Here is a 23,048-nt window from a genome sequence, read left to right as displayed (position 1 = left end):
TGATGATAGGATGGAGCAGGGATAAAGACCACCTCCTCCCGCTCTCAGCCCCCTGACGGCCTCTTGTTTTTCTCAATGAAGTGAAACTCGATCCGCGGGGGGAAAGAGAGACCTCCATTCATAAAACCATAACGTTACACCGTTCATGTTGCACTGACCCCACCTATAAATGTCAAGTTAGTGCGCTAATCCCAAGCACACACGCTCCAGTAAACGTTGCAAAATAACAAAATATCAAGACCAAATTCCATGCATTAAAATGGTTGCAAAATAGTATAAACCCTCTCTAGGAGAAAATGGCGTTCGTTTTTCCCCAAGGAGAGATGTGTTTGCAGTTGCAAGCCCATGATAAACTTACGTGCCGCGTAGAAACAACCCTTTCCATTCAGACATATCAGCGATAAAAGTGTGAAAATTTGAGGGTTAAACTCACCCCACTGATGCCGTGCACTCTCGGAACGGACTGAAAAAGAAACACAGTTTCAGATTTAATCCCAAATGGATGTCTGCCACTCGCTAATACGGATCAATAAATGCGCACTCTCCGATACGCAAAACTTGAATGAGGTGTTGCAAATGGACTGCTCGGTTTTCCCTTGGGCTCGAGAGGCATTTGCCTCTGAAAGCTCATTGGCTCCGGGAAAACGTCACTCAAATCGGTAATCCAATGGTTTGCGAGAATTACATTGAATATGTATTAAGCGTTCAGCGACCAATCGAAGCGCGAATCTGTCCTATTTTTATGAATGGCTGAGTTTCATTCATTTCTAGATTTTTTCGCACGTTTCCACAGGCACTTAAAGCGCCAGACACAGAGATGTTTGCCAGCAAGGCATGACGAAAGTTTGAGGACAAGTTTGAAAATACGGTGCAAATACCTCTTCATTGCACTGGCCTTAAAGAAAGACACAAAGTATACAATACCACGATTAGTCTGAACTTTCTAAAAAAGTGAACCATAAAGAGAATGCCATGCAATTTTACCATTTTGAAGTAAAACACTAGATTATGCCATGAGATGTATTTAGTCTATAAAATTAAATCTAAAGAAAATAAAAAGTGATCCCCAAAGCTATTATCATCATTATTATTATTATTATTACATAATACAGTGGAATCAGAATGCAGGGACCACTTGTAGTGTGACAGAGATTTGCACAGTATTATTGTGGTCAGGGCCAGATGTCCTGGAATCTATTTAACAAAGCAGCTTCTGAGAAAAGAGAGAAATCCTGCATCAAGTGTGAAGAGGATAATCTCCAAAATCCTTCATGCTTTCAAGCAGAGCCCACTTTTACAGGAAGACAGTGTTAGCAAGAGATATGCAGTATGCAGTTACCGGTGTCATTGTTTGTCCTACAGTACCTGATGCTGATAAAGATAGGCTTTTCAGCTCTACCAAGTTGTCAGGGTCTCCTTTTTATAGCACCTTCGCTGATCCTTTGTAGATGTGGTGGGTGGGATGGGGGTGGCAAAGAGCATCTTGTATTTCTATTCTGCATACTAAATCCAGGGTGATGACACAACAGCATCACTACACAGCAGCACAGCTCTCACTATCTACTATGATACGTTACATTTTAAAGTGATTCACTGTTGAGTATTGTATTCATTGCTGGATTGTTTCTTTGCTCATCAGAAGGGGATATTTGTATCCAGGACTGGGTCAGTTCTGGCAGCCTGCCCTTCGCGGGAAAAGTGGGCTAATCCAGCCTCTACATGGAAGGAGATGTACCGCACATTAAAGTCAAATGAGAAGTGACAGATATAGGTAACAGCATGACAGCAAATCCAAACTGATTCTGGCATCTCTGTTGGTTCAATCAAATATATACAAGTAAGAAGAAATCGCGTAAGGGTACACCAGGCGTTAGTATCCTATGTACAACCTCAGCGCCTCAGATCGCGCAGCAGACTGTCAAGCTCGCCTACTACTCTGACGGCGACTCGCTCATAGCAGGTTTTCGAAGATGCGGGGGGAGGCGATAGAGAGGGGTCGACAGATGGGGACTGGGTCAAAAGAGAGTAGAAAGAGCTACACGTGGATGCACTGCTCTCGTGCCTTGAGACCGAGGAGATCTGTGGCGCACATTGGGTGCAATCGGAGGAGAGAGAGGATGAGGGCCAATAACTCTATGGACATATATATTAGCGATGCGCCTCAGCAAACAACTCGAGAATGAAGGAGAACGAACGATTCGAAAGAGAGAGAAGAAGAGACAGAGACTCAGAAGAGAGACGAGAAGTGAGTGAAGAGAGGGTAGAGATACGAGAATAGACGAGAGAAGTGAAGATGATGGATGAGAAGAGAAGAAGAGAGGAGAGGACACGATAGAGAGACAGGACCAAAGAGCGTACGCAGCTCCCCTTTCTCCTAGATCCATAATTATTCTCTCAAATCAGACGAAAGCGATCTGGAACTGCGCCCTCGAAGGGGACATCCGAACAGAGAGATGATTATAGTCCAAACTTACCGCTAGACGAGATTAGAGAAGAACGGAGGGCACCTGGAGTGGCTCCAGTCACGTATGTCATTGAGACAACCGTGCGAGAGAGAGAGAGAGTCAATAGCTTTGATTTGAAACGGAACTAAAATGTCCCAGAATGCACTGGGGTCATAACTCACATTGCAGTCATGGCCTCATTCTGAAAAGTGACAAATGCCATTCCCAGCGGTTTAGTGTTCACCTTCTCCTTTTCCTTACAGTATTCCTCCTTCAGTTTGGCCTCAAGTTTAGTGTAATAATTCACAGCTTCTTCCTACAAAACAACACAGAACGAATCCAGCACCAACACACCACAAAATAAAACGCTCAACAAAAATGTGTTTCAATTGGTTCGCTAGAAATCTAAATCAACTTTCCTTGTCTAACCTACCTTTCAGATAGACAACCAAATTAAATTGTATTTATTATATATGTATTAAAAGTAAATTAATAAAATGCACTTGATAAATGTTTTCATGAGTGGCTAATAAGGTTTGAGATGAATTTAGCTGAGCTTTGCATTTATAATCTCCAGATTCATGACCGGTCTGGATGCATGTGACGGGTGATGTGTCGCACAGGGGTATTATGGGTAATGCAGTGAGGTTTGTACCTCTTCACAGCCTGTAATGGCACAGCAGCACAGGTGACCGCAGGGCTTTGGGTTGATCATGGTGGGGATGTGTTCTTTAGCCATCAGATCGGTGAAAAACTTCTTACTGCGCTCCGTTTTCTTCCTGTACGACACACACACACACACACACACACGCTCAACAGATCAATAATCTTTCCCCTCCGAGAACAAAGATCAATAGCGGTCCTCAGAGGTCCGATCAGTTCACTCACAGCGGTTCGTTCAACATGATAAAGATCAGCCCTGTGGACTCGGATACAGAACAGGACAACTAATGTCCACTATTTTAAGATGTCATGTCAGTATTTAAATCAACATTATGTGACATGTTACCTCTCCGCATTGAGCGCCATCAGTTTCGCCACATTGTAACAAATACGAGCCTCCAGGACAACACAGTTCCCGTAAGCCTGTCTGTGAGACAGAAATCAAGTCATCAACATCTCGCGTATCACAAGATGATCATCACACAAATAACATTTGACATTAGACATGCAGCAAATTACACCATTTACAAAAAAGGACTCGTATCATATCATGAACTTTTTATTAAATGTATCATTTTAATACTTTTTTACATTTTTTACAACATTTATTTATGTCTATTATTGTTCTCGGATACAATTAGCAGACTTTTACAATCTTTCTACAAAAGCCTTTGGTAAACAAAGGTTACTATAGGGCAATTCCAGCGTTATGGACCTGACATTTTGTGTTATGAACGTGACAAAAAAAATGTATTTACAAATATATTTGTTCCGAATATATTGAACCATCTGTTTTAATTGAGTCTAAACATTAGAAAAATGTCAGTATATAACACGTTTTGTATTTTAAAAATGGGACACGTTTTTTGGTGATGACAAACTTTGTAGGATTTCTGTGAATTAAAATGCACAAACCCGAAGCAACACAACCCAATGAATAAAGGAGGGACGACTCTTCATTCAACATGAAATAGTTTGTTTATTTTCATTTTCATGTGCCCATTTATGAGCAATATGTACCGTTATGGATGTGACAATCTATGGAAAATCTATGACTATGAAAAATCATGCATTAAAAATAAAACAAATGCTTTAAAAACTTGAAGAGAGACCTCACATGGGTTTTCTATACCATCAAATGTTGATATATGTGCTGTTAGCATTGTAAAAACCATTTTTTCATGGTAAGGTTGACATTTTCACGGAAAACAATGGATAATTTGAAGTGATTTTAAGAAGCTCTGGTCGTTCAACCAGGACAAAAAAATCAACGAACAAACTTCTTGAGACATTTGAGTTTGTGTTCATTACGGTGGGTGATCTGTTATTCAGGGTTTGTGTGTGAATGACCAGCGCTCAGGTTTAAATCACACTAGACGTGTCGATCTTTAATAGACCCTCCTCAGCGCTGCACGTACACACTCCACGGCTGATCCACGGCGTGACTCCAGTTTAAACACAATTACAGCAGACGTGTGCGTGAAAAATGAGCTCAGGAAATGGATTCATCTTTAAAGGGACAGAAACATGAAAATGTTGTTATCATTTACTCATGTCATTTCATACCTGTCCTGTATACATGACTTTTTTCTGTTAAACACAAAGAAAGATATTTGGAAGAATGTCAGCAATTTTCGCTTCTGGGATGACTACTAGGGTTGCACGGTGTACCGGTGCCACAGTAGCATCGCGATGCTAAAGCTTCAAGATACCTGCGATACCGCTCATTTTATGGTAGCATCGTAGTGCCGTAAGGAATGTTACATGCGCATTAACGTTCATATAGCCACTTGCATCTCCCTTTTTGATGCGTTTCTCTCCTAATGATTCAGTGAGTCATTCATCAAGTCACTTGCTTCGCTTGAAGAAATCAGCCACGACTCAGTGAAAAATTGCTGCCATTTTAGTTTCACATTTAAAGCAATCCTAACATTTCCCATTATAAACATTGCTGTATAAATTAAATTTCTGTAAATTAAATTTTGTTAGTTCCCACGTAAAAAATGTTCTAGTGTACTTTAGTATTTACTATAGTAAACTTCAGTAAAATTCCTAGACACTAGTTTTTTTAGTCTTACCATAGTAAATATTACCGTAGTAAAGTATACTTCAGTATTTGCTACGACTTATCCCATTTCTATAGTTAATAATACAAAACATTGTAGTGAACAGCATAATACAGTTCACTATAGTACATACAAAATGTTTCATTTAAGTCTGTGTATTTAGGAAAGTTGATTTATTTTGTAGATTTCAATTATGAACACAACACAGCACTGTGATACGATTTGGCACAGTTATAATACCGTAAGATATGTTTATGGTACCGTGACAACCCTATTGACTGCCATAGTAGAAACAATTAAATGGTAGTCAAAGGTGCCCCAGTGTTTTTTTTCCCTTAATTCTTCAAAATATCTAATTTTGGGTTCAACAGAACAAAAAAAATACCATTTTTTCTATTAGGTTGGTGAATGATGTCCCAGAACTGAAAATTGCAAGCATTCTTCCAAATATCTTTCTTTGTGTTCAACAGAACAAAGAAATGTATACAGGTATGAAATGACATGATGGTGAGTAAATGATGAATGAAAATAATTTTCATTTTTGGGTGAACTGTCCCTTTAATGGTAAAGCTCCGGAGGACATTCCTGATGCACAGTACATACGATTTTAACTGTTAATCCAATGTTACATGATTTAGAGAAAGCTGCTGTTCTATGAAGTGACCCGTTTATAATATACTGTACAAGATTTATGAAGCAAGAAATGGGGAAAGAGAGAAATCTTACTCAAAGTGTTGTTTGATCTGACTCTCTTCTGCATACTTAGAAATGCCGTTGATGAATAAAGTGCGTTTCACCTGGAGACACAAGAGAAAAACACGATATTTATACACGCACAGACAATGGGGAACGTAAGCACTGGGATGAAGGTGAAATAGTCTCCGCTGAAATGTAGGTCAGACCTCATGAATATTTCATAAACCGTACTGTAGACGCCTGGTAAGAGAACGTACGGTACACATTTGCTATAACACAAAATCATTGTATCATGAACATCCCAAAAAGAGATACATTTGCGTATAATACAATGGTACACGTACCAGGTCATCTTCGTTGTAGTGCATCTTTGACGTGTGGCGTCTCATGCTGTAGACGGTGAGCAGCAGATACATGAAGGCAAACGACGTGTGCAGCCACAAGAGATTATTCCTGAAGAGCACGGACAGAGACGCTTTCATTTAACACAGAACCTCCTTAATTCAGTCAGGTTTTTTCAAATGTAAACAATTATATGTCTCACCCTTTATTCAGGTTGGCGATTGTTGTGCGTCCAAAGCTGTATGCATTATTATCTGATAACAAAAGAGACACGATTCATTTGACAACTACACACACAACAGACAAACGACACCACACACTGATCTAAAACAACGACATCAGGACTGAACAAAACCTGACAGCAGACACAAGAACTGTCACAAATATGAGAATAATGCACAATTCATCAACTATAAATGAGAAAGTCAGTTTGGTAGAAGTGAGGAATAAAAACAGAGAGAGTTGCACGTTGCTCTTTCAGTTCAAAGCTTTTAATTCTCTTCTGTTCGACCGCGTTCCAGTTTTTTTTCTGTCATCTCTGCCCTTCGTTCGTTCCCTGCAACAGGCGTTCAATTACCCGGCCGGCAGACAGAAGTTCAATCTCAATGTGATGATAATCTATAGACAGTTTCACTTCAGTTTTATTTCCATATTTCATTTGTTTACTTACATATACTTTATTTTATATTTCATTCTATATTTATGCCTTACTTAGCCAAAAGTTGTTATTATATTATAATTAATAAAGCAGATTTACTTGCCAGTGTCTGGAAACTTGTATGGAAAACTATTTGAAACAATACTGGGTTCACGATAAAATAGTACAGCGATACTTTGAACTAAATTTAAAAAACTGAAACTGCACATATTAAACTGCACTTTCTAAAACATTTTCAATTACATTTTTGTTGTATGTCAAAAATGTTATGTAATCAACAACATTCAAGATTGAATTGAACTTATTCATGTGATGCAGTCATGTGTTGACCGCTTAAAGGAAAAGTGCACTCAAAAATGAACATTCTGTCATCGTTAATTCACCCTCAAGTTGTTCCAAATCTGTATAAATGTCTTTGTTCTGATGAACACATGCTTGTAACCAAACAGTTTTTGGCCACCATTGACTACCATAGTAGGAAAAACTGCTTTATAATTGTCTTAGTTCTGTTGAACACAAAAGAAGATATTTTGAAGAATGTAGGACAGCAAACAGTTCTGGGGCACTTTTGACTACCATTGACCATTGGTCCAAGAACTGTTTGGTTACGAGGATTATCTTTCTCTGTGTTTGTTCATCAGAACAAAGAAATGTAAACCGGTTTGGAACAACTCGAGGGTGAGTAAATGATGACAGAATTTTCATTTTTTGGGTGAACTGTCCCTTTAATAGGATAAAAAAAGTGCAACAACTCTAAAATACACACCCTATCTTTTATCACGATATATATATTGTTATAAAGTACAATAAATCATAACGCCCCTAGAAATTGTCATACCAAATGAGACGTCTAACTCATCTAAAAGAAACATCTGTCATGACCACACGCACACAATTCTCCAACTGATCAAACATGAGAAGCTCAACTTTACTCAAATGAAGAGGAAAATGAAAGGCCAGATTTTCATCATTTGACCTCTGAACCTCAGGACTCACCGAGCAGGTTGCCGGAGAAGTTGACCGGCAGAACGATGCCCACAGATAAAACTCCCACAACCACCAGCAGGCCGATGATGTGACGCTGAAAGGACAAATAGTGAACTGCATCTTCTCCACATTTCTCACGGATCTCCTCGTCTCTGTAAAGGAAAATCACATCACCCTTCACGATGAAAAAGTCCCTTCAGATTCAGAGTGTGGAGAATACGGAGTACACAGCACAGTCATTTTAAAGAGAAACAACTCACTCACTTGATTCGGAATATGGCTGTCAACCAAGAGCAAAAACCCTGCAGAGGAGACGGAGAACAGACTGAAGATGGGTCACACATACACTCTCAGCGGTCTGTAACATCTGTCCCTCACATCTCTGAACGCATTCAAATAAACCTGCTGTTGTTGTAGTGTGTGATTGCGTTCATGAGCCGCCTTCGAGAGACCGACTGAGATAAAAACGGATTGTTCTGCCTCCGGTATTTGATTTCATTTACACGCAGGAGAACCAGGAAACCATCAGTTCCTCCTATTACACATTACAAATGATGTTTGCAAAACACAAGCGTTTAAAAGTTTGGATTCACTTGAATGAAAAGCTTCTCATGATGTAAAAAATCTTTGCATCTGAAGGAGCGTGCTTTGTAGATAAAAGAATAGTCGTGGCAACATATTCACTCGATTCATTACAAAACATACATTTGTTTTTGAAGTGCATAACTTGGACTGAATAATGAAGAAAAAAACACCACGAATGCCGCGTTCACACCCAACGCTCTTTATTACTCGCGGGAAAAGTTCGGTATTTTCGCGCAAGTGATGAGAAAAACCTCACGCGACGAGGAGCGTCTTCACGTGTCCGGACCCATCAAACAGTAGGTTTCAATGAGGTCTTTAAGCGAATTTCTCGCGGAAGACGCGATTGACGCACATTCACACCGGCGAGTTCGCGTCTTTGCATTGATTATGTTGCATTGACTCATGCAAATCGCTTCATTCGTGCTTGGTGTGAACCCAGCATAAGAGTCCAGAACGGGAACATTCAAGGACGGCGGCAGGAACCAGGACAGAAAGTGCTGCGTCATGACCAACGTGATTTAAAACCAAACGATGGAGGAAGCGTGCGCCCCATATTACGCCCGCTTCTTTCACATCGGATATAATGTTGACGTGAAAAATCAATGGAGTCCGCAGGGAACGATGAAGACGCGCAACTGCTCTTCTGGAAAAAAGGTGTTCCAGGCACACAAACTAGTCTGACGTCTGACTTTTAACCGTGGCTCTAAAGTCTGGTACATTGTGGTTTACGAGGAATGAGGGTGTTAGTGATGTTAACAGCTAGAGCACTCGTGTTGGGCGCGAGGAGGCGGGACAAATTTTGTCTTGAGATAAATTCATAAAATGCAAACAACATACAACAAATGCACTGGTGTTTATTTTTACATCACAGCCACACATCCGAAGGGATTAAAAAGCTTCAACACCCTGAAAAAACTTTCGCACAGCTTTGGGAGACAAGACGAAAAACACACACATACGGTAACACGGATGTCGCCGCACACAGGGATGATGAGGGAAAGAATGATTGACAGGTGCCTTACGTTGTCTCGCTGTTCGAAATCCACGGAGCTGGACACGGAGGTCAGACGTTCATAATGGTCCGGTGTTTCAGAATGCAGAGCTGAGGCCACGCTGTACACAGAGAGAAAGAAGAGAGAAAGGCCGACAATGAGAAATATAACAGAAATGCTGGTTGTGGAGTCACCGGGCGGCTCGACGGTTAGTGTTATTATACAGCCCTGAAACGAACATCTGAACGTCCAGGTCTGCGAACATCAGATTGTCTACTCGTGCGGATGTAGGTCAGCCTCCGCTGGGTTATCAAGTATTTATGTGCCACAGAGAATCCAGCTCTAACACATTTCCTTCAGCACACCAGAAATACTAAACAAAGAGAAACACAATCCCCAGATTTAGATGTCTGTGTTACTTGTCTTGGAAACGCATGGCACGGTTTTAAACTGGTCTTCGGTGGAACGGAAGCAGCAGACGGTTTTCTCTGCTGTGGATCTGGATGGCTGTCAGATTCATTACACTACTGGAGTAAAATGACCCGCGAGGATAAAACAGGACTCTATCTGAAACAGACTGCCCTGCTGTGCGTCTCAAATGAAATAGGAATAGAGGTTCAAAAGGTAACCGGACCACATTTAGCATTTCAAATAAATGCATTTATCAAAAATCATTTGACTAGAAATAAGCAACATCTTCAAAATAGCTCACGATCACAGAACATACTGTATGACAGCAGCATTAGTGTGACCAAACGTGACCCTGGACCACAAAACCAGTCACCAGAACATTTTAAACAACAGCCAACATTACATTGCATGCGTCAAAATGATCGTGACCAAAAATCGTAAGAATATTAAGTAAAGATCATGTTCCATGAAGATATTTTGTAAATTTCCTACTGTAAATATATCAAAACTTTATTTTTGTGAGTAATGTGCCATGCTAAGGACTTCTTCAGCTTCAAAGACTTCAAACATCTTTTTGGGCTGAGAAATTGGTTGCAATTCTCAAACTCACCGCTAGTGGTCACTATAAATCCCACTCTATACCTTTAAAGGCGATTTTCTCAATATTTTGATGTTTGCACCCTCAGATTCCAGATTTTCATATAGTTGTATCTCGGCCAAATATTATCATATCATAACAAACCGCACATCAATAGAAAGCCTATTTATACAGCTGTCAGATGATGTCTCAATTTCAATTGAATTTTTCTAACACAATTTACCCTCAAGACTGGTCACAAATGTCAATTAAAACACAACAAAAGTTAAATGTAACTGTAACTTAAACATTTATCCATGTACAGTTCACTAATAATACCAACAGTTATTTATTTTTATCGTCATGTCAGCCATAGATACGTACATGTAGATGCCACATTTGACAGCTGCAGACACATCGACGCGTTCACCATCTCAGTCAATATTACAATTGCTCACGTCGTTAAATCAATGAGTTTTCCAAGATGCCACAATATTGCACAACCTCTGGTTGTTAAAACCACAGAGTTTGAAATTCCTGAGAAAAAAAGGAAAACGTTCCAGGCCGAAAAAAACTACAAATTAAAATGAACAACGTAATGCGCCATTTCAGCCAAAGTCATGTTAATCTTGAGTACCTATAGAGCATACTTCATATCTCCGAAGAGTCTTTGGTTTTATCACATTTACAAAAGACAGAAAACTGTCAACCCTTCTGAAGACGTGCAGTGGGCATTATCCCTGTATAACTGTTAATTCACTACATTTGTGTCATTGACATTCTTCACATACGCACCGATTGCCAAGAAAACACAGACGTATGACTCGTTTTCACTTAACGCGTGCGGTTCATGACTAGCATCTTTAACCCTGGGACCGCTCCATCTATCAGTTTCAAACCATCTGCAAATCCAGCGTCGCCTACTTTAGAAAACATTCGTCACCGGAATGCCGTGAACAATCAAACACACTGATCTTCCTTAACCCGAACAAGCACATTGATGGGCGTGCGTGCTCTTTCTCTCGCTCTCGTTCTGGTTGATATGAGCGCGTGCGCTGTTTTGGAGAAAATTGCCCATGAAAGGAATAACGACCTCTGTTGCGTAACGAAGGGCCATGTTTGAAAAAAACGTTCCAAAACTTATTCGAAGTCTGAAATATTACGTTATACGTCCAACTCGTTTTTCGACACTTGCATGAAACAGAAAAAAAAATCACCTGAAATGTTTCCCATACCTATTTGTTTGTCTTTTTCATGAGGACTAGAAGTCCAGTTGTACCAAACTGATATGAACATTCAGTGATATCAGGGACTACTGGCTAAACAAACTTACATGAACTGTGTGTGTGAGGTCACATCTACATTCACGAGTTTCAACACTGCTACTGTAAGAATCCAATCTAAATGATTCACAGTGACACGGTGGGGATGAATCACAGAACTCAAGGGTCTTGGCTGAATTGACTCTTCAGGTCACAACAGATCAGGGACACACACTGTACAGTTGTGTTACCTGTGTACCGGCTGATAGTTACTGCGCTCTTTTCTTGTGCTGTAGTCACGTCACAAACATCACAAAAACACATACAAACCACAGCGGGTTATTCACAATCCTGTTAGAGATCCTTCAGAAAGCAAACATTGAGAGCAGCACAGACACGCACACCTTTAAAGCCAAGCACGATGCACCCGTGATGTGTTAAAACAGGTTAAAAGTAAAGAACCCCAGCAAGTTTATCAGGAGAAGACAAGAGCGGTTAGTTCACGAGGGAGAATTCAGAGGAACTTAAGGAACGTACTACTCGCGCTCCTCCAGGCCACTGAATCTTCTCTTCCGTCTTGGGGAAGTAAAAGAGGACAAAAATGAGCTTGAAGAAAGATGATTTCATTAAGATCAATAAAAACATCTCCTTACTGCAGACGTTCAGCTGTGGACAGAGAGATGTTACTGCACGTTAGAAAAAATCATGAAAATCTTTGAGAACAATTCACTCCAGAAACCAAATAAGATGTTTTCTAATAAGATAACAAAATGGGCACCAGTGAGCTTTGCTCTTGCCAGAGTCGGCAGACTAATTTCCGGTCGACGGTCGTATAACACTATCGAGTTGTTTTGGCTTAACGAAGTGCTCAGCAATGTAAAGGGGATCTGTCACATCGCTTATATATTACCTTCTCCTTTTTTATCTAAAAAACACCCATATCTGCCAGCCAAAAATCCTCCTTTTCCCACACAGTGTTATTCGACCGGAAATTACTCTGCCGACTCTGGCGTCCCAAAAGCTCACCGGCGCCATCTTGTGCAACTAGTGAATATTTCATGTCGATTAAGTGTATAACAACATCCATATTATGCTTTAATTTAAAGGGACACTCAATTCTGTCATCGTTTACTCTTCCTCAAGCTGTTCCAAGCAAAATGTCTTTGTTCTGATGAACACAATGAAAGATATTTGGAAAAATGTTAGCAACTGAGATTTCTGGCACGTCATTGACTACCATAGTTGGAAAAATGATTGTATCATTTTTTTTGTTCCGTTTAACACAATTGTTCCTACTATGGTAGTCAACGATGTCCCACAAATCTCAGTTGCTAACATTTTTCCAAAAATCTTTCTTTGTGTTCAGCAGACTAAAGAAATGTATACAGGTTTGGAACAAGTAATTCATGACAGAATTTCATTTTTGGGTGGAGTGTCCCTTTAAGGATACATTTTCTTTAAATGTATCTTGCATTCCAGAATGGTTCTCATAACTTTTACATTAGCATCAATTACACATTATAATTGCAGATATTTAGTACCGTGGGTTTGATATTTCAATGAGGCCTTTAAGGCCGTGTGGACAGCAGGACATTTTTAAACATATTCTCCACATGGCCGTGATGTTTAAATGGGTCTTTAGGGTATTTGTTTATCAACAGCTGTCTACAACGACTCAATTACATCACACTATATCTGCAACTCTACTCTTCACATGTCCATCCAACAGACATCTAAATCTGTCCGCTGTAAACCACACAGCCCTGCAGAGAATATACAGCAGAATCTGTCCTGAGCCACACTTTCAAACGAGAGTCTCTTTCCTCCAGAGAGTGTTTCACTGTAATCATTATAGAGTTTTCTAACGAGTGCCGGCAGACAGCAGCTAGAAACTCTTTTATCTCCAAACATCATCAATCTCCAAACGTCACGCTGGAGTTTTACACCGCCGGGGGGACACAGATGTCACACTACACAAGTGTGTGCGTGTGGACGGGGGAATGAGTTTAACAACCAACAATCCAATCCACTGTGAGATTTCAACAGGAAGCTCAAATCTCTACTTCCTGTGTCCACTCTTCAGTGGTGTGTGAGGTGTATGAGCAGCAAAGCATCATGGGGTACAAGAAATAGAGTTTCACTGTGACATCTCCAGACTGAAAGAGAAAATGTGGAGGTGCGGACGGAGGAAGAGCATCTTCTGTCTGAGAGAGAACGTGAACCTGACAGGGCTGCTCTTATTTATAGAGGTCCAGATTTAACACACATCATCTAGAGAAGATGCAGTCTTTGATTCAACAGCTCATTTGCCAATGATGTTTGTGGGTACGGCCCATCTGGACTAATACACATCATTCTTCAAAACACAATGTTCAAACATGGACCAAATTTAGACTCTGCCAAAAAGTGCATCATCATACATTGACCTGACACTATTCGTCTTTAGTTTGGCCAAAACAGAATAAGTAAAATATCTGATTGGTTGGGTAAGAGATTGTCTACTGATGCCTGGAATGAGGATTCAGGAGCAAAACCTTCCTTCATCCACATCAGGCCAAAAACATCTACAAAACATTCAGGTCAGGATGAATCTCGCTTTATTTTTGACCACAGATTTCTTTTGCGGCTTGTTCCACAGAAACACACACAGATCCTACAGAACTTCTACACAGAAGAACTGTAATAAAAACAGGAGAAATCATTATGACATGACCATTACAGGAGTACTAGACAGAAGTGTGCATTTACCTGTCAGCATCAGTCACCAGAGCCAGACGGCCGTAATCCCACGCCACCTTCCGCAAGATAGAGAAGACAAATAGAAGAACCTGAGACAGAAAGACAGAAACGTGTATTTTTGATACATTTTATTATATGTATCATTCACCTTACACCTTATTTCAATTCAAATTGTTCGTTTATATTTCGTTACTGCATGCTACTTTTTTATGCATAACGCTTTGGCAATGTTGTAACAACACACATTCATGCTTGAGAGATGACAGAGAGAGTGAGAGACAGACAAAGGGCGAGAGAAAGAGAGTCATAAAGACAAAGATAAATGATTTGATAACGCAAATTTGATCAATCTTGTATTATTATTTTATTATTTGATATCTTGCATAAATGCACATAAATGTAAATATGATATGAAAGAGTTAACACACAAAACAAATGTAACTCTTGGTTTTGTTTAACACAGCTAGATCATTTTGATTCTTGCTTGATTCGTCCTGCATTCAGCAGAAATACACAGGTCAGGAGGGCAGTCACATGACCGAGTGTTATGAGCTTTAATAACTAGTCTAGTGTATGACAGAGACAGACGCTCGTTCTGCACGTCCACATGTTTAATACAAACAACTGAAGGAGGTCAATCCATGATTTCTGTTCCATCAGAAGGAAACCCGGCCCTCCAGCGACATGATCAAACATGAAGAGGAGTGCAAATGTTTTTAAAAACACTGTTCAGTCATTAGGTCATCTGAACTGAACGAACATGCAAAGCTGTCCAGTATATACAGTACTAGGGCTGTGCGATATGAAAGAGATATGCGATAGAATGCTAATCAATGTGATTTTCGGTATGCGAAACGATATTAATTTTTCTAAAATCAATTTAAATTGTTTTAAAATACAGTATATTGAAAAAAGCATAACCTTGGGGCTGCACGATATTAAAGAAATGTGATATACAATAATTTGCTAAATAATGCAATGTGCGGTAGAAGTTGGTAAATATATTTAATAACTCAAAATGATATAACCAACATACTTATTTTAAAAACTTAAATTGTTATTGATCATCTTCCACACAAGTCTCTCTGCTATCTGCATCAACCTAAATCTTATAGACTATAGACCACTTCGCAAGATGTAAAGACTTCTGGTCTTCATTTTATTGAATTTTTTTAGAATCTCGCATATATAATTGAAACTACGATATTTGTTTAGCATTTTCATTCAATTAAAAATGTTCGGTTAGTTGAATTTTGTTCAAACATTGTGTTGTGTTAAAAAACTGAAACGGGAAGTTGTTTTGGACCAGCGTTGTTTGTGTCATTCAAAGTGGTCTACACATAACCTTGTGAATAAAAAAAATCCTTGCAATATGCACATATTTAGTTCATTTCGATTTATTTATTTGATATATATTTAGCATCAGCCAATTCACAGACCAGATGGAAGCCTTCGTAAATGTCATATCTCTCCTAAAACCGTGAGACATTTGGCTGTTTATTAAAATCATAATCAAGCAGAAATCAGAGGCTTCAAACTGTAGATGTTTCAGACTCACCAGGAAGCACATGAAGTCGAGCGCGAGGACCGTGGGAACCCCTCCGAAGGGCAGACCCTGCAAGACGGTACTGCGGATCCGTGCCGAGAAGCAGAAGTCTCTGGAAGTGTTGGCCTGATTCGAAAAGGCCAGGTGTCCATAAATCCCCATCGTCACGATCAGAAACTCACAGCGATCACTGCAACATCCTGATGGAGAACCTGAAGGAGAACATGGACAGAAGAGAACCGCTTAGAAGAGGATACTGTATAATGGACCACAAAAGTAGGACCAGCAAAGCACTTAAGAAATGTTTTAAGTGCAGAGAAAACCCCCATCAGCCTTCTCGGTGTTAAATCCACAAACCGTGAGCTTAACTCGGCGACAACAAGCAGAGATAACCACCATTTCACCACCAGGCTGTCATGCCGGAGGTTATATAACACGGAGCGTTCTGACGCAATGGAACACTAGACGCCCGTTTGATGAGAGTCCAAATCCTGACCATCGTTTCAGGACAAATGTGCTTCTGCCCACTCAAATGTGCCCAGCGTTCACCTGCTCGAAGCTTCTGCCAACCATTCCCTCTACACCACTGAAGCCCTGGCACAAGTCTATAGAGCCAGACACAAAACCATCTGAAAGCAGGAGGAGATGATGTCTATTTAGTTATCCTCTTAAAACACTGAACTGGCGAGACAGCGTGTGGGATGTGTTGTTTGTTTGAGTTTTTTATAACCAGAGGAAGACGGTTGTGTGATTTCTCACGATGTCGAGGGGAAAGCACAAACCAGAGCTGCAGCGTTTCATCCTGCAACCCATCAGATCTAAACCAGATCTCATCAGACAGGACACCCACGCTGACCGTCTGACGTACAGAAGGCAAAAAATACAACAGAAGGCTGAAATCAGCAGTTCGCTGACCTACTGAAAACTGTGACCGAAATGGCTGGAAGATATCCCAGAGGTTTGCGTTTGAGACAGCATGCGAGCAAGATTTTAGAGGGAGTAGTTTAAAATTAAAATGGCATGATGATTCACTCACCCACGTGTCACACAAGCCGTCCGTGTGTTTATTTCTTCTGTCGAAAACAAATTGAGGCTTTTGAGGAAAGCTTTCCAGGGTTCTTATCCATGTGATGCACTTCAACGGGGGGGCTGTTGGTTAAGGTCCAAATTTCCGTTTCGTCGCAGCTTCAAAAGACTCTACACGACACCAGCCGATGAATAAGGGTGTTGTCAAGCAAAACGACTGGTCATTTATTATGTCAATTATATAGGTTTTAAACATAAATATATGGCTGGAGCGCCTCCAGGATGCACGTAGATTTCAAAAGACTTAAACATCCCTGATGTGCACACGAACCGACCATTTTAAACACTAGTCTTTTAAACAAAAGGTCTAGCGTGACCTTTCCAACATGACTGCGTAATAAGGAAGTCGTGGACGTGCTACATGGAGGCACTCCGAGGCAGAGCAAGCCATCAAGTGCATCACATGGATAAGAACCCTGGAAAGCTTTCCTCAAAAGCTGAATGACAGACCAGGTGAACTTGACTGTCTGCAATCTCATTGGTCATCGCTACGGCAACAGAATTCACATCCAATGTGCAGCTCTTGGGCAGAAGCAGCAGTGAAGTGAACCAGACATGTCGAAAACTCTTTCTGCGCTTTGCAGCTAAAGGGGCTTACGTGCACTCAATCCTCACATCTTAACCTTGTTCATGTTCCTTAAGCTGTTTGGAGAAAAATAAAATAGAAGATGAGAGAGAGAGAGAGAGAGAGAGAGAGAGAGAGAGAGAGAGAGAGAGAGAGAGAGAGAGAGGGAGAGAGAGAGAGAGAGAAGAGAGAGAGAGAATTGGAGCATGGTGAGTCAAGGGAACATCAGCATCATTACTCAATGGTCTACTGTTAATTAACCTACAAAACTTTCATTACCAAACACTTGTGAGCTTCCTACTCTAGCCAGCATTTTAAGTGCGTTTCCTTGCAAAGAATGTTTCTTAAACCGGCAGCTAAATTGTAAAAACATGTGAAGTACAAACACGTATTTCTATACAAAACTGAATTAGCACTCGTGAAAGTCAAAAATGCACTCTCAATGCTCAAGATAGGCTCCATCTTGCCCCAGAGTTTAATGTAAACAGATGTAACACAGCATAAACACATTGATGCGTGTCATGATATCAGATCTCTGCATTAAGCAATACATCTACAGATGATTACATTCTAATATAATACTTAAACGTTGTATTGGGGAAAATCAACAGCTGTGAAGGGCAAATTCAAATCAATCATGAATCTCTGTGTGCTATTTTATCAGTGTTTAAAGTCTTAGAGTAACAGTTATAGCGGCTATAACACAAAAGAAAGAAAGAAAGAAAGAAAGAAAGAAAGAAAGAAAGAAAGAAAGAAAGAAAGAAAGAAAGAAAGAAAGAAAGAAAGAAAGAAAGAAAGAAAGAAAGAAAGAAAGAAAGAAAGAAAGAAAGAAAGAAAGAAAGAAAGAAAGAAAGAAAGAAAGAAAGAAAGAAAGAAAGAAAGAAAGAAAGAAAGAAAGAAAGAAAGAAAGAAAGAAAGAAAGAAAGAAAGAAAGAAAGAAAGAAAGAAAGAAAGAAAGAAAGAAAGAAAGAAAGAAAGAAAGAAAGAAAGAAAGAAAGAAAGAAAGAAAGAAAGAAAGAAAGAAAGAAAGAAAGAAAGAAAGAAAGAAAGAAAGAAAGAAAGAAAGAAAGAAAGAAAGAAAGAAAGAAAGAAAGAAAGAAAGAAAGAAAGAAAGAAAGAAAGAAAGAAAGAAAGAAAGAAAGAAAGAAAGAAAGAAAGAAAGAAAGAAAGAAAGAAAGAAAGAAAGAAAGAAAGAAAGAAAGAAAGAAAGAAAGAAAGAAAGAAAGAAAGAAAGAAAGAAAGAAAGAAAGAAAGAAAGAAAGAAAGAAAGAAAGAAAGAAAGAAAGAAAGAAAGAAAGAAAGAAAGAAAGAAAGAAAGAAAGAAAGAAAGAAAGAAAGAAAGAAAGAAAGAAAGAAAGAAAGAAAGAAAGAAAGAAAGAAAGAAAGAAAGAAAGAAAGAAAGAAAGAAAGAAAGAAAGAAAGAAAGAAAGAAAGAAAGAAAGAAAGAGCGAAAGAAAGAAAGAAAGAAAGAAAGAAAGAAAGAAAGAAAGAAAGAAAGAAAGAAAGAAAGAAAGAAAGAAAGAAAGAAAGAAAGAAAGAGAGAAAGAAAGAGAGAAAGAAAGAAAGAAAAGAACGAAAGAAAAGAACGAAAGAAAAGAACGAAAGAAAAGAAAGAAAGAAAGAAAGAAAGAAAGAAAGAAAGAAAGAAAGAAAGAAAGAAAGAGAGAAAGAAAGAAAGAAAGAAAGAAAGAAAGAAAGAAAGAAAGCGAAAGAAAGAAAGAAAGAAAGAAAGAAAGAAAGAAAGAAAGAAGGAAGGAAGGAAGGAAGGAAGGAAGGAAGGAAAGAAAGAAAGAAAGAAAGAAAGAAAGAAAGAAAGAAAGAAAGAAAGAAAGAAAGAAAGAAAGAAAGAAAGAAAGAAAGAAAGAAAGAAAGAAAGAAAGAAAGAAAGAAAGAAAGAAAGAAAGAAAGAAAGAAAGAAAGAAAGAAAGAAAGAAAGAAAGAAAGAAAGAAAGAAAGAAAGAAAGAAAGAAAGAAAGAAACCTCATGCCGTTCTCCACAAAACAAAACCACGTTTGTAATTCTCTTGTTTATTTCCTGGATTAGAGAATGTGATGAAAATATAAGACAAATTCTAGAAATGAATCATCTTGTTTCATGTACTATATTCAAATTGCTGCTCTTACTGTGTTTAATAAGTTTAATCAGAGCCATAAGTTATATGAACACACAGGCTGAAGGCCTGTGCTTTACCTCATCAGCACAAACTCAATTATTCTGACTGCACACGCAAGCACACACACACACACACACACACACACACACACACACACACACGCGCACACACACACACACGCACACACACATCTACATGAGGCCATAACATAGACTTCCATTGTACAACACACACATTAAAGTGCAAAAAATAAACGTTGTGTTATTTAAGAAGCTTGCTGTAACATCAGCGGTATGTTAATGTATTTATGACTCTTATTAAAGCCATTGTGTGTGTGTGTTTATAGCTCAAAGTGCAATTACATTACATGGAAAAACAACCGTGTTATAGTACGATCTTCATTTGTATAAAGTGAAGAACATGTTACTGAAGCTAAACAGTTGAATCCACCAGCTTTAAAGGGATAGTTCACCCAAAAATGAAAATTGTGTCATACTCACCCTCAGATTGTTCTAAACCTGTGTTCAGCAGTTCAAAGACATTTATGCAAAGATATTTGGAAGAATGTCAGTAGATCTCATCCCCCATTTACTGCCATTATAGTAGGAAAAATAAATACTATGGTGATAATCAATGGGGGATGAGATCTGCTTGGTTACTGACATTCTTCCAAATATCTTTCTTTGTGTAAAGCAGAACAAAGGAATTTATACAGATTTGGAACAATCTGAGGGTGAGTAAATGACGACAGAATTTTCATTTTTGGGTGAACTGTCCCTTTAAGATGTAAAGAATCACAATAACAGACTGAGGACTGTACAGGTGGCATAGAATTATACGGAGGGAAAAAAACTACATGGCAAACAGACATAGAGAGAACAAACCACACAGTCAGAATAAATCATAAAATAATCATTAGAAGCAAATCATTACAATTATAAAATGAAGAATTGTGAGTGGATGAGTCACTATGACAGCCTGTGATCCTACATTCATATACAGGTATTAACAATCAAAAGGCAGTGGATGAAATATACCTTCGCAAAAAAAGGTTTGTTTTGATCATAACTATTAAGTTAAAATAACTGTAGAGAGCCTGTCATCGGTAACAAGCTATATTTACCAAACAGTTGTGTGTTTTATTTCTGTTTTCAGTCTTTTAATATAGCTGAGAGAAAGGCTCTGCACTATAGTTATTTGACCATGGTTCAATATTTCCATAAAGATCATTGGAATGTCCAGCAGCACGGTTCTTATTAAACACGTTCATCATTACAACATCACATGCAACGTACTGTATATAATCTATAAAACCTCTCTCATGCTGATCCAATGAAGTAATGAAAGAACTTTAAACATTTCATAAGCAGACGTCCTCATCTGAAGTCTATACTGCAGTCTATGAAGTCTGAACCTGCCAAGAGCGTCTGCTTTTATTGAATTATCAATACGCAGAAGCTCAGCTGTTGATAAATCAGAGTCGTGTGGACAGACATCAAGTTAAAGATCTCTCCTGATGACACCTCATGACCTCAGCACAGTCACAAGCCAGACACCTGGACCAGACCCAGATCTGCTGAGGTCATGACGTCTGGGCTTTTCTCAGAACCACAGGCAGATGCTGTGTTATTTTATGCTGCACTTGGTATGATCGATATTACATGAATAAAGGTAAACAACACTAATGACGACTTCTGTTACTACTGGAACACTGCACGCAAACAGACTTCTCCCAGAGGAGCGACCACAAAAAACTGCGTGTATTATTCATCTAACCACTGCTTAAGAATGTTAAATAAAGGTGCGAATAACCATTTCCTACCATTATATTCACGGCCCATATTTTATTAATGGACAATTCCTGAATGATGCCTTTTGGTTTTAAAGACATTATGTATCCATGTTTCACTAAATCTCCTCAGATCATCTCTGAACCAAACACATCTGCTTGTTTAATTCCTTCTGATTGTTGCGACTAATCAAGTATATAAATAAAGTTCAAAACAGTCTTGTTCTTAAACGCTAATATATTTATACATTTCTTCATCTGAATGATTTTTGCATTATAGATCACTAGAGCTTTGGTGTAATTGAAGTCTGTAAAGCCTGATATTCACCAACATTGACAATTCTGGAAACATTGTAACCAACAATTCTCACCTGGATTTGTTTCATGAATCTTTTACATAAGACATCAACAAAAATGTCCCTCAAAGCTCCAATGAATGACAGGAGGACAAAAGCTGCAGAGAAAAACTATTCGGCCCAAATCAATGGGACACTAGTGGATGTGTCTCCATCATGTTTTTCATTTCTCATTCCGTGTCCGAAGGCCTGTGAGAACAGACCCCGTGACCCATTTCTAGATAGTGAGCACCGGTTGATCTTCTGTGTCATAAACACGCAGACAGCGTGATTCAGCAGTGAGAGACAGATGAGCCGTCTGCGCAGCTGTGTCCGACAGCCATACGCAGCTGCAGTGTCATGTGACCGTGGGGCGTCTGGTTATCTCTGCCCAACAGACCTTCAGTTAACGTAAAGGCACAGGAGATCTAGAACATGATAGGAATTTCTGTTTATCACCAAGACGCTGGTGGGGGAAACAAATATCTTTGACCTTGCCAACAGATTTCGAAGCACAAAGTCAAATGAAAGCGTTTCGGGGGTCGTGTTTTAGGGGTGGGGTAAGATCTCTGTTGCTCATACAGGTTGAGACTAAAATCAATAAATCTTTAACTCCACATGGTTTATACAGCACTTCGCAAGACTTAGCTTAAAAAATACGTGTACAAGTGTACACATAAAAGCCAAAATATTAATTTGGTCTTAACAATGTGAGCAAAGAGGCGTGACATTGACCTGCAAGTAAAACTAACCTGTGAAGTATGAAACTGACAAAGAATTAATCGGCTGCTAATTTGACTACGATTAAGCCACGATAACTAAATGCGCTTTGGATATGTTGCATTTGCATAACCCTCTCTATTAAATGATCCTATGATCTGGTTTAATAGACACAGACGGAAGAGCAAATGATGATATTAGTTTGAGTTGTGGAAGATAAAGTTTGGGGGGGTTCTCTAGAGAAGTTAATAATGATGGAAATGATCTTGCGGTGGTTTTACAGTACAGGGTCAGTCGTCATTGTTAACCGCCGCTGAGAGAGACTGTGACATTGAAGCATGTCTCTCCTTTCTGTGAAATTCTGTGCATCCTCATTAGCCAGCACACATTGAAGCTCCTGCCGCAGAGCATGATGACATTCAAACTTTCCTTCTGCCCACCAGTCAAACACAGTCAAGCATTAAATTGGTTC

The 23,048-nt window shown here is 39.2% G+C and overlaps 1 protein-coding gene across 8 annotated transcripts in view; it reads right to left on the bottom strand.

The window, feature by feature from the left end:
• Positions 1–23,048, bottom strand: part of LOC130570935 (CSC1-like protein 2) — a 35,094-nt gene that overhangs the window by 9,439 nt on the left and 2,607 nt on the right. For 4 of the 8 annotated variants that reach the window (XM_057361470.1, XM_057361472.1, XM_057361473.1 and 1 more), the window contains exons 2-13: positions 15,981–16,180; positions 14,432–14,511; positions 12,221–12,259; positions 9,464–9,554; positions 8,121–8,158; positions 7,866–8,008; positions 6,414–6,465; positions 6,214–6,322; positions 5,900–5,970; positions 3,454–3,534; positions 3,100–3,223; positions 2,627–2,760 (exon numbers count right to left, since the gene is read on the bottom strand). In XM_057361470.1, coding sequence (XP_057217453.1) covers positions 2,627–2,760; positions 3,100–3,223; positions 3,454–3,534; positions 5,900–5,970; positions 6,214–6,322; positions 6,414–6,465; positions 7,866–8,008; positions 8,121–8,158; positions 9,464–9,554; positions 12,221–12,259; positions 14,432–14,511; positions 15,981–16,130 — 1,112 coding nt within the window. In that variant the 5' untranslated portion in view covers positions 16,131–16,180. Of the gene's footprint in view, positions 1–2,626; positions 2,761–3,099; positions 3,224–3,453; positions 3,535–5,899; positions 5,971–6,213; positions 6,323–6,413; positions 6,466–7,865; positions 8,009–8,120; positions 8,159–9,463; positions 9,555–12,220; positions 12,260–14,431; positions 14,512–15,980; positions 16,181–16,325; positions 16,490–23,048 lie in introns of those variants that run through there. The other 4 variants (XM_057361471.1, XM_057361475.1, XM_057361476.1 and 1 more) reach the window with 4 other exon arrangements.

The sequence above is a fragment of the Triplophysa rosa genome, linkage group LG20, assembly GCF_024868665.1.
Source record: "Triplophysa rosa linkage group LG20, Trosa_1v2, whole genome shotgun sequence".
NCBI classification, from domain to species: domain Eukaryota; kingdom Metazoa; phylum Chordata; class Actinopteri; order Cypriniformes; family Nemacheilidae; genus Triplophysa; species Triplophysa rosa.
Note: the sequence above shows the minus strand (reverse complement) of the source record. Positions and strands in the feature narration are given on the sequence as shown.